Genomic DNA, 11,120 nt, shown 5'->3' on the forward strand with positions numbered 1-11,120 from the left:
GTTACCATGTCATAAGTGAGAGACTGGATAGGGAAAATATGAGGAGCATCTAGCATTACTCTTATTCTTTTGGAATAAAGGTCAAATAGGCCATCGATATGCAATAATGCATATAATTTATCCAATTCAGTGACCTAATTGCATTAAATAAGAGTAATGCTAGATGTTTCTCATATTTTTCTCTTTCAATTTATCTCTTATGACATGGTAACATATAATTGATAACTAAATACTACGGAGTATTTTTAATTAGTGGTGGGTTATCAATTCATGTGCAACCAATGAATGAAAATCACATAAAGAAATAAAATAATAGAGAGGAAATTTATGAGGGAAATAAAATATTTTTTAAAAACTAATATTCGAGTAACTAATAAATAATAGAGCAAATTGTCATTTTGGTCCACTGACTATAGGGGTCCTCTTAATTCCAGTCCATGACTTTTAAAAGTGTTAATTGCATATCCTGACTATTTAATTTTTATCAATTTTGGTCACTCCGGTCAAATTTTGCCGGAAAATTTTAAAAGTTAAAATAATGAGGGTATTTAAGTCATTTCACTTCTATTTCTTATTCTCCGGCGAGCTCACACTTTTCCGGCGACGGCACGCTTCATCCTTCACCCCATCCTTCACCTTTTCTTCTTCTTCTTCTTCGGCAAATGGAGTCTCGCATCCTCACTGGCACCACCACTCCATCTCTACAGAGCGCAGGAAGTCGCCGAAAAATTAGAAGCTGATACTTAGAATCGGAAAAGTCAAGTGCTTTGCTTCACCTACTTCTTCGACTTCACTGCTGCAGCTTATAGAACCAAAAAATGTTGAATCCATACTCGTGATATTTTCTATGGCATCTAGAAGCTTCCATAGCCGCGAGCGGTGGTGGCGCCAGTTAGGAAGCAAGACTTCATTTGACGGAGTAATACACACATAGATGATAGATCTAGAAAACAAACAACAATACTTCACATGGCAAGTTCAAAAAATCTTGAATTCAAAGCTTTATAACGTGAAGGATGAAGCGTGCCGTCGCCGGAAAAGTGTGAGCTCGCTGGAGAATAAGAAATAGAAGTGAAATGACTTAAATACCCTCATTATTTTAACTTTTAAAATTTTTCGGTGAAATTTGGCCGTCAATTTGGCCGGAGTGACCAAAATTGATAAAAATTAAATAGTCAGGATATGCAATTAACACTTTTGAAAGTCATGAACTGGAATTAAGAGGACCCTATAGTCAGTGGACCAAAATGACAATTTGCTCTAAATTCAGACAAATAAGTCCATGCAAACTTAATCGAATGACATTATCGTGTTTAGTGGCTTATTTCACTCTTATTCTCTTTTTAAATTGTTAACAATATTATACGGAGTACTTAGGTAGGCAAGTAGCACAAATATTTTTGCATTTTGGTCATTTTTTTTTTATTAAAACGGCGACGTAACGATTTAGGGAGAGTGAACAAATAAGTGCGCTACACCCGCAAGCATAATAAACGTCCTCCGATCCACCGGTAGGCGGTATCCGGCCCTGGGATTTCGCTGACTTGAGAAAAATAACGGTAGAAGACAATCATTTGTTGAGACTTGAGAGCGCGAGACTTTGAGTCGTCGTACTCCTGGAGTGAAAATGCTCGGAAAAGAAGAATCCGGTAAGCTGTTGGCGCTTCTCAATGCCGGAGAAGATCAACAACGGCCGTTGGAAGAGATCGTCGCCGATTTCAAATCAAAATTCCCTCCTTCTTCTCATTTCAATGCCTGCGTCTCCCTCGCCTTGATTCTTGAGGTCAATACCTAATCTCCAACAACCATGTGCATAGGTTTATGTGTCTTTTATAAACGCGCCTTGAACGATTCCCAATTTAAGCTAGGGTTTCTGTGCGAATTGTTTTTTTCATTCAAAGCTCGCTCGCTGCTGGTTGCTCTTTTCAAATTTTTGTAATTAAATTGAAATTGAAGTCGACTTAACCCACTAAACTTTTTGAGATAACTTTTCAAGTTAAAGGTAGAGGAGGAACACTCCAGAACTTTTCATGTTTTCAGTTTTTGTATGGTGTTGAGAAGATAAGCTTTGCAACTTAATGCATCTATACTGGATTTTTCAAAAGTTATCTTTTCAAGTTAGAGGTAGAGGAGGAATAATTCAGAACTTTTCATGTCTTTAGTTTTTGTGTGGTGTTGAGAAGCTAAGCTTTGCAACTTAATGCATCTATACTGGATTGTTCAAATTTTTCTTTGCAGGGGAAATTTCTTAAACTTTCTCAGCGATTGGTTGCTTTTGCAATTCTTTATCGAGTGTATTCTTCCCAGGAGCCTTCTTCAAATCCCTTCATTTCTTTGCTTGTAAATGTAAGTGTTCCATTCGATTGCAATTATTTTGCCTACTAAGTATATTTAATGACACATGCTACTCCCATTACAGAAGAGCATTAGTAGCCAGATAATGATCCTTAACAATATTAAAATATGGAAAAATTTCTGTCCATGCTTGATTGTTGCTATACACATGGGTAAAGATTTTAACAGATTTTCTGTTTTCTTTCAATCTCATTAATATATAGTGTCAATCAGCAAACTCTGGTCCTCCAATTCCAAAACTCTAGGGTCCTTTTATATGCCATTTCTAAACGGTGGTTCATTTTACTGAGAAGAAATTGATAGGATTTGGTCCAATTCAGAATGTTTTATCTTGGTAGAATGAGAAAAGAGCCACATGTTTATCTGTAAATTGTGACAAGATGGCATAAGAAAGGCAAAAAGTGAACTGAAGTGACTTTAGATGCGTATCTCTTTACATCACATTCCTATGTTCGTTCTGTGGTGGCTATTTTTACTTACTATGTGAAAGTCTGCCCATGTGCTCTTATTTATTGGGGGAGGTGGGGTGGGGAAGGAATAGTGAAAGGGGTGTTCATGTGTTCTTTTCACTTGCAGGCAGCATCTGAAGAAGAAGCTGACAAATGTGAAAGGGCATTTATACTTCAGTTGCTAAACTCTGCCAATAGTAAAGAGGTTGTACTTGCTCATTCCCTTGCATAACTTCTTCCACTGTAACGAACTTGAGTTCTTGACCTGTTAACAGAGAAACAAATAGTCTGTTTAGTGTAATGGATATATAACTTCAGATTAGTGGAGTATGGAGTAGCTAACAACTTTACTACTTTTTTCACTGTCAAACTTTACCAAAAGGGATTCTCCAAAAGCTATTTGTATACAATTGTTTGTTCACATTCACCCATTTTAATTGAGCAATTTCTCATACCTGCAGGTTTTGAGACAGTCTGCTACAGATTACATGAAAAGTTTTGAACCTTCACGACATGTGAGTAACAAATTTCCAAGTATCTAGTGTTGATATTCAAAGTATCAGTGGGTTGCTTTAGCACTGCATTTTTTTATTTTTTATTTTTGAAAAAAATCTATGAAGTGTTATCACTTACCGAGCTTGTCTCTTTCATTGTTAAATGGCTAGACTTTCCCACAGCGCGGACAGTTGAAAGAACAGTATGTAGGTAAAGCTTTGCCAGAACCATTTAGCTGCTTGTTCAAGAGCAACTTGGTGAAAAATACCATTCCAGATCCTGATTTGCCGCATGGTTGTGATAGCAGTTCACCAGAGTATGAGGCTCTTTATTTATTTATTTTTCCATCCAGTTAGGTGGTCAGTTACTGTTTGACAAAAAGGTCAATTCAGGAAGAAGTGACTGTAATTGCCAAATAGTGTCCCTACGAACCAACCAACCCCCCCCCCCCCCCTTTTTCCCCTCTGTTTTTTTTTTTTTTTTTTGCCCTTTCTTCTGCCTTGTGATAGCTGAATTGAGAAACAACATTTTTTGGTCATTTTTTTTTCATCTAGCATAGCATTGTGGAATTTCAGGTTTGATTTACAACCAGGATCTAAACCAAAGATTGGATCTGGGGATATCAATGAGACTATAACTGGACTCTTGTCAAATCTGTCACTGGAAGGATTAGGGCCTCAGTGGATAAGGCCTCGCCCTCCGAGGCTTCCAGTATTGGATGGTGAAGTAAGCACATATTTAATACTCTATTAAATTTCTCTAAAAGAAGTTTGATCAATTTTCCAATTTCACTAGATACAAGTCAATGAGTCATACTGTCATACAACTAAATATACGCCACCTATATGTTGTAGCTAGTGTGGCTAAACCCTGATTACAATTATGAGCTTTTGTGGGATCATGGAATGTGTGCTGATACTAGCAGAGGGGCAGCAGTGAGAGATTTGATTGCAAAAGCTTTGAGGGGACCACTTGCTCCTACCCAACAAGAGGTGTTGTGCCATTTACTGTTGAATCCTCCTTAACCTGTATCATATCCTGCTAAGAATTTCTGCAATTGGAATGAAATGATTCACAAAACCAAGATAAATATTCTTTTTTTTTTTTGGTGTCTGAGATCTAAATGTGAATAACAGTGTGCAATTTTCCATAGCCAGACAAAAAATTATTTCTATATAGCCATGCAACATCTTTATATATTCAGGAGTCTGGAAAATTTAATTGCCTTCGTGTTGGTGCTGTCAAAACATATTTCTAGAATGTTTGTCTGTTTTAGAATGGAACAAAGGGGGTGTATCTAAATAACCCATGGTTTAGAATAGTGTGGTAATAGACTGATCGATTGATAGTGTGGGCAATACACAAGTTTAGTGTAGTTTAAAATCTGTCAGGCTGCATTGCTAATTTGCCATCTCTAGTTCGCTTTAAAGATTAATTTTCATCACATTTTTCTACTCCGTATTTACTTATCACTGATTGTTTTTAAACCAACGTGGTTTTTCTTCAATTCCTCCTACTTATTTTAGTTCTTTGTTTCACTGCTTTAGCATTTCTGATGTGTTTTCTTAACCTCTTTTCCAGAAAGTTCTACTGGAGTTGGCAAATGACCCAAAGCTTGTATACCATTGTGGTTTGACACCAAGAAAGCTTCCAGTGAGTACCATAGAAACTAAAGTTGGGTATGAGTAACAGTGATAGGTGTTTCTTTGAGTGTTTAAAGTTATATTCTGATTTCAGGAGCTCGTTGAGAACAATCCTGTTATTGCAGTAGAAGTTCTTGTGAAGTTAGTGAATTCACCTGAGATTGCCGAGTATGTCTTTGTTTTCCCTATCTATTGATTAATATTCCGCTTGTTTTAGTGCTTCCTAAATTCAATTGATTATATATTACGAAATTCTAACTAGTGGTTCTGGTACTCAATTTGATGAATTTCTGATGTTAATGAATTATCTATGTGGTAATTGTGGTTGCAGATACTTTACAGTTCTTGTTAATATGGAAATGAGTCTTCATTCTATGGAAGTAGTTAACAGGCTCACCCAAGCAGTTGATTTGCCAACTGAATTCATACATATGTATATCACCAACTGTATATCTTCCTGTGAGAATATCAAGGTTGCTTTATTCCCTCTGCTTCTTACCTTAGTTTAGTTTCTGTTATATAAGCTTAAAGTATTCTGGGATGCTTAATCTATAGATTTCACTGAGCATGTAAAAATTAGATTGTTTAATCTATAATCCCAATAACCATTAAACACTTTTTACCTAACACTACACCATTATTAGTGCTCTCTGAGCCTCTTCTTAGTTCTTACTCTGCTTCATGCTAATACACCAAGAACCTTCTTGGAAGTGGATGAATAGAACTGAGTTTTATTTATATTTGACTACCAACTATTTTATTAAAGTGATATTCTGAGCATGATTGCTGTTAATAGTCTATTCTTTTTACATATTCACTTTCTTTTTCTTTTCCAAATTCCAGGATAGGTATATGCAGAACAGACTTGTAAGGCTTGTCTGTGTCTTCCTGCAGAGCTTGATCCGGAATAAAATTATCGACGGTAAGTACATATTCTAATTGGAACTGTTATTTTTGTGGATCAGTTCATGCTGCTTCATTATTTTAAAGTAGTACCAGGGGTTTTTTATGGTTTTACCTATCCCAATATAAAGAACAAAAGTCTTTGAGAGGTGTTAGCTTGGTGGCACCCATTAATATGCCAACATTAATAAAATGCAAAATTACTGAGAAAAGGTTTTTTTTTTTTTTTTTAAATTGTATTGGGATATCGATGAGTTTGTTACTTTGTTTATTGTGAGAGGCAATGGCACCTTGGCAAGATAAATAAACCAACATCTGACCTAAAGGTCATATTTCTAGATCTTCTTCAATGGTATTGAAGAATAAGGTTGAGATTATAAAAATGCAAAAATTTATACAAAACTAATAACACATTGCCGCTTTGCTTTTGCGCAAGTTACATTTTGATTCATTTTGCAGTTAAAGATCTCTTTATTGAAGTCCAAGCGTTTTGTATCGAGTTCTCAAGGATTAGGGAAGCAGCTGGGTTATTTAGACTGCTTAAAAATTTAGAAGAAGGAAAGCAGCCGGATTATGTAGACTGCTTAAAATCTTAGAAGTAGGAACCTTAGAATAGCTGCATCTGTCTTTCCGTCATTTCATCACCTTCTATATACTTCTCTTTGTAGCATATGTACCCATTCCTGTTCTGACCAACATGTATCTTGTTATATCTGGATGATAAGTGTATATCTAGAAGCACTCAATTTTTACCATCTCCCCCTTCAAGTCTTTAGAAACAGGTTCACATTTTTTTAGTTGACGAGGGAAATCTAGGGTCTTGTGATCTTAATTGGCAAAGGATTATAAGGAGGTAAATGAGTGTAAGTTGTCTATAGTTTATCAGTTTAAATCAAGATGACTCGTAAGGTGCTACTCTTGGGAGTCGAATTTGTAATTTTGTGGTCATTAAGTGAACAGTCCGATCAACTTGGTTGGAGTTGTCTCTCGTATTTTATGAATGGATGCATGCATTGTTGTATCTGACGTAGTAGACTACGTCATAGTTGAACCAAATTCATAGTTGCAGGAAAATAAATTACCAAATACCAACAATTCGCCTATAAAAGCCAATGTTATCAACACTCCCTCATAGAGTCATAGTCTCATGCATGCTTAGTTGCTTTTACAAGGAAAAGTAGAGTAAATTTCGGTTTTATTTGCTATTAAATAAAATTTACTTTTATTAGAACTTATTTCAATTCCGATTTGAGATTCTATTTTTGAACCAAATTCTTTTTGGTCAAATACAATTATGCAAAGCTGTGGGCAACCAGCCGTCGGCAATGGCTTGATTTTGTAGGAAGTGAGCTAATGGGTGACGGCACAGATGCATCACCGTTGACCCCCTACGCCGAATGATATTAAAAAAATTCAAACGTTTCTAATGTGAAAATTGAGTGATGTGACGTATGGATCCCAACTAAAACTAAATAAAATCAAGTAATGGTAGTAAATCTTGAGTGAAAATGATTTAATAATAATTAAAATTTAAAAACAAAATACTTAGTAACTAAGATTGTGTTTGGAAACACGAAAAATAATTTCTGAAAATCATTTTCTGAACTTCCAGTGTTTCCTCTTCATTTTTTTCTTTCTCTCGTTTTCTTCATTTTCTTCTCCCAAATCTCTTCTTTATTTTCTTCTTTCTCTCAAACTTCTTCATTTTCTTCTTCCAAAATTTTCTTCTTTTTTTCTTGCAACAACAAGAGGCCTTCTCCATCGACTTTCTTTCACGTCTCTCTTGCCAAAAACCATAGTTGGAAACCAGAGATTTGAAAACCAACGAGGTTTTCATTCAGCTAGAAACCAGTAGCGGAAAACCAAACTGAAACTTTTTTTTTTAAATTATGAAAGCAATATTTTTCAATAAATAACATTGATTTTACTTTTTTAAAAGATAAACAAAATGTTTGTTTTTTTATGGACGGCAAAATTGTTAAGATTTGATACAATTTTGTTCATTTTTTAGAAAATAAACCAAACACATTAAGACCAATTTTCTAAAAAAAAAAAAAAAAAACTAAACACTAGAAAATAAAATATTTTTTAAGATATGAATCATTTTCTCAAAAATATTATTTAGAAGTGATTTTCGAACTTTCTAAACGCATCCTAATTGGAATCTTGAACTACCAAAAATACACGCGTCTTTATCGCGGAGGTAGGAATTAAGGAAATATAGGGCAGGGCGGTAAGCAAGGTAGGCTTATAAAAGGAGGTCTACTTTTCGGTCATTGGGGCAATAGAAAAAAAAAACAAAACAAAACAAAAAAGTGAATTGAATTGCAGAATGGCTGGTGTTTTGGCTTTGAACGAGACGTTCTTCATATCTCATGGCGCGCCCACTCTCTCCATCGATGATTCGTTGCCGGCCCGCCATTTCCTCAAAGCCTTCCGAGAGAAAGTCTTCCCGCAGAAGCCTACCTCCATTCTCGTCATCTCCGCCCACTGGGAGACCTCCGTCCCCACCATCAACGTCATCCGTGGCCGCAACGACACCATCCATGACTTCTACGGTTTCCCCAAGCAAATGTATCAGGTCAGCCTTCCCTTTCGGCGTGCCTATATTCTATGTATTTTGGTTGTTCGGACTTGTTAATATCATGATCTGCGGATGATCGCTTCGATTTTACAGTTTAAATCATTTGATTTGATAATAAAGGCCTCTAATTAGTGAAGCTTAGAAACTGGATCTTCTGTGCAGACCAGGAGATATTTGATTTGACTAGGAAGTTGAATCATGACTCATGAGTCTTCCTTGCGTTGATCTTTCCTCATTTCTCGAAATTGTTTGGTTAAATGCTGATGTTAGCTTTTTCTCATTTGATTTGACCGTTTAATTCATGAATCTGATTATCTGTTGTGAGTCAACTCCTCTTGGTGATGAAATTCATTACTCATCAGAGGTCAAATTCCTATTTGGAACATTAATTTGAGTGAGCTTATCATCTAGGCTTATTATACCTCTGTTTATAATGCCAGCTCAAGTACCCCGCGCCTGGAGCTCCAGATTTGGCAAAAAGGGCAATCGAATTGCTCGAGTCCTCCGGGGTCAAGAAAGTTGATGTAGACACCAAACGTGGTTTGGACCATGGTGCGTGGGTTCCTCTTATGCTCATGTATCCAGAGGCTGACATCCCGGTTTGCCAGCTTTCTGTCCAGACACAAATGGACGGAACGTATCATTACAATTTGGGTAAAGCCTTGGCTCCTCTTAAGAAAGAAGGTGTTCTCATATTTGGTTCTGGATCTGCCACTCATAACTTGAGGGCTGCCCGTGAAGGCCCTCCTGCTTCTTGGGCTAAAGAGTTTGATGATTGGCTCAAGGATACTACTCTCAATGGAAGGTATGCCATTTGGATCTAGTCCCTCACAATAGTATGCAGAAGCGTATTGTTTTTCTTTTATAATTTGCATCTGGAGAAAGTAGTCTTTTTTTTCTTTTGAAAACGGAGAAAGTAGTCTTAATTTACCCATGACTGGCTTCCATGATCAAGTAGACTTGTTAGTCAAACTCGTTTCTTGTCAAATGTGACAAATGACCAAAATGCTGGTTGTCGCCCTATCTCCTTTACCACTATGCACTAGTTGACCATGGATTGAATATGTCCAAACATGTTTGTCTGATTGTACATTTAGCCAATCGATATCAGGAAAGTGTGCTAGGGTAGGGGGCATTCAATCATCCTACTAGCTATCTATCTAGGAGCACTGCTCCCCCCATTAGCCCTCCACTATCCTGTTTGGCCAGAGATTTTGCCTTTGTGGGCAAGTTATTTATCTAGTATATTTATATTTACCTATCATCATCAAATCCCTTGTTTGGATATGTTGATTTCTTTGTAGTTAACATCTCTTGACCTATATCTCTCATTTGTTACATGCTCTGTCAAGATTTTGGTAATTTGGAATGTATGTATCAACATTCTCCACCAGACAATGTCATATTCCGAAGACCCTCTTCTGCCTCTGGTGTTGTAAACTCTTTCTTGCTTTTCTTGACATGGCTGTGATTTCATTGTGTAGGTATGAAGACATTAACCAGTATGAAGTAAAGGCACCACATGCAAAAGTTAATCACCCATGGCCAGAACACTTCTATCCATTACATGTTGCAATTGGTGCCGCAAGTGGAAACCCCAGAGCGGAGCTTATTCACAACAGCTGGGGCAATGGCGGCTCGCTCTCCTATACTTCCTTCAAGTTCACAGAATAGCGCTTCAGAGATCAATGCTTGTGCATAATAGCCATTGGTTGTTGTATTGTTATGAATATTTTACCAACTTATTTACTCAATAGGATAAGAGTGGATGATGAATTTAAATATTGTACTAGTTTCTTTACCCCACATGATAGGAGTTGGTGATGAGTTTAAATAAGAAACCATGTGAAGGTGATGACTAGAGTATCTTGTCTTTGGTCACGATATTGTAAATCTAATATTCTCAGTGCATTATTATTTTTAATATAATTTTTTATATATAATTTTGTCTTTCCAATCCTTGATCAATTATAATATTTCATACTTGTGATACGAAAATATATTGATTGAATGAGAATAAAGTGATTGGTAAGTTCGAAGTAAGATGACAAGTGAACTTGATGTGATAGGTCTCCATCTCCATTGCTGAAAGAGTATTATCTAAGAGTAATCACAATAGGGGAAGTTTCAATGGTTTTTTGCCTTTTTTGCTATGTAAAAGAGAGAGAAGGTCAAGATTGCCTTGCAAGAGTTTGGTGAGTTCCGCATGAGAGAGAAAGTGGAGAAGAGAGGTGCAGTTCTGCACGTTAACTGCACATACAGAACCCAACCAAGCGCCGCGTAAAGTGGAGAAAAGAGGCGCAGTTCTGCACGTTAACTACACATCCAGCACCCACACCCAGCCGAGCGTCACGTGTAGTGTACGTGCCATTGTTGCATGCGCCGGCTAGGGCATTAACTCTTAGCTAGTCGGGCACTCGAGCAACTAATTGGACAAATCACATATTTGACCACTTATTTTTTAATTTATTTAATTAAGTTGTTTTGCTCAAAACGACGTCGTTTTGAACAAAGCAACCCCATAATCGAGTATAAGAAAAGACGAATAGCAAACAACCAAAATAGCTCAAACAAGCAACCCTCCTTTAAAAACTCATCCTTTACCAATTTTGTAGATTGCTACACAACTCACAACGATTATATCGCCAGTCATAATCGATAAAGCAACTCCGCTCGCCATGGCATGTTAGT

At 36.7% G+C, this 11,120-nt stretch overlaps 2 protein-coding genes across 2 annotated transcripts; both read left to right on the plus strand.

Annotated features, from left to right (window-relative positions):
• Positions 1-1,495: 1,495 nt before the first annotated feature.
• LOC116000483 (CCR4-NOT transcription complex subunit 11-like) lies at positions 1,496-6,600 on the plus strand. The gene is made up of 12 exons (XM_031240572.1): positions 1,496-1,783; positions 2,239-2,346; positions 2,932-3,009; positions 3,266-3,319; positions 3,470-3,615; positions 3,875-4,025; positions 4,154-4,291; positions 4,881-4,952; positions 5,037-5,110; positions 5,274-5,415; positions 5,786-5,864; positions 6,305-6,600. The coding sequence occupies exons 1-12, from the start codon at positions 1,628-1,630 to the stop codon at positions 6,439-6,441; spliced, it is 1,335 nt and encodes a 444-aa protein (XP_031096432.1). The 5' UTR covers positions 1,496-1,627; the 3' UTR covers positions 6,442-6,600.
• A 102-nt stretch (positions 6,601-6,702) lies between these two features.
• On the plus strand, positions 6,703-10,372 carry LOC115999624 (extradiol ring-cleavage dioxygenase). The gene is made up of 4 exons (XM_031239464.1): positions 6,703-6,708; positions 8,103-8,426; positions 8,870-9,234; positions 9,914-10,372. The coding sequence occupies exons 1-4, from the start codon at positions 6,703-6,705 to the stop codon at positions 10,101-10,103; spliced, it is 885 nt and encodes a 294-aa protein (XP_031095324.1). The 3' UTR covers positions 10,104-10,372.
• The last annotated feature ends 748 nt before the right edge of the window (positions 10,373-11,120 follow it).

Source organism: Ipomoea triloba, chromosome 12 (assembly GCF_003576645.1).
Source record: "Ipomoea triloba cultivar NCNSP0323 chromosome 12, ASM357664v1".
Taxonomy (NCBI): Eukaryota; Viridiplantae; Streptophyta; class Magnoliopsida; order Solanales; family Convolvulaceae; genus Ipomoea; species Ipomoea triloba.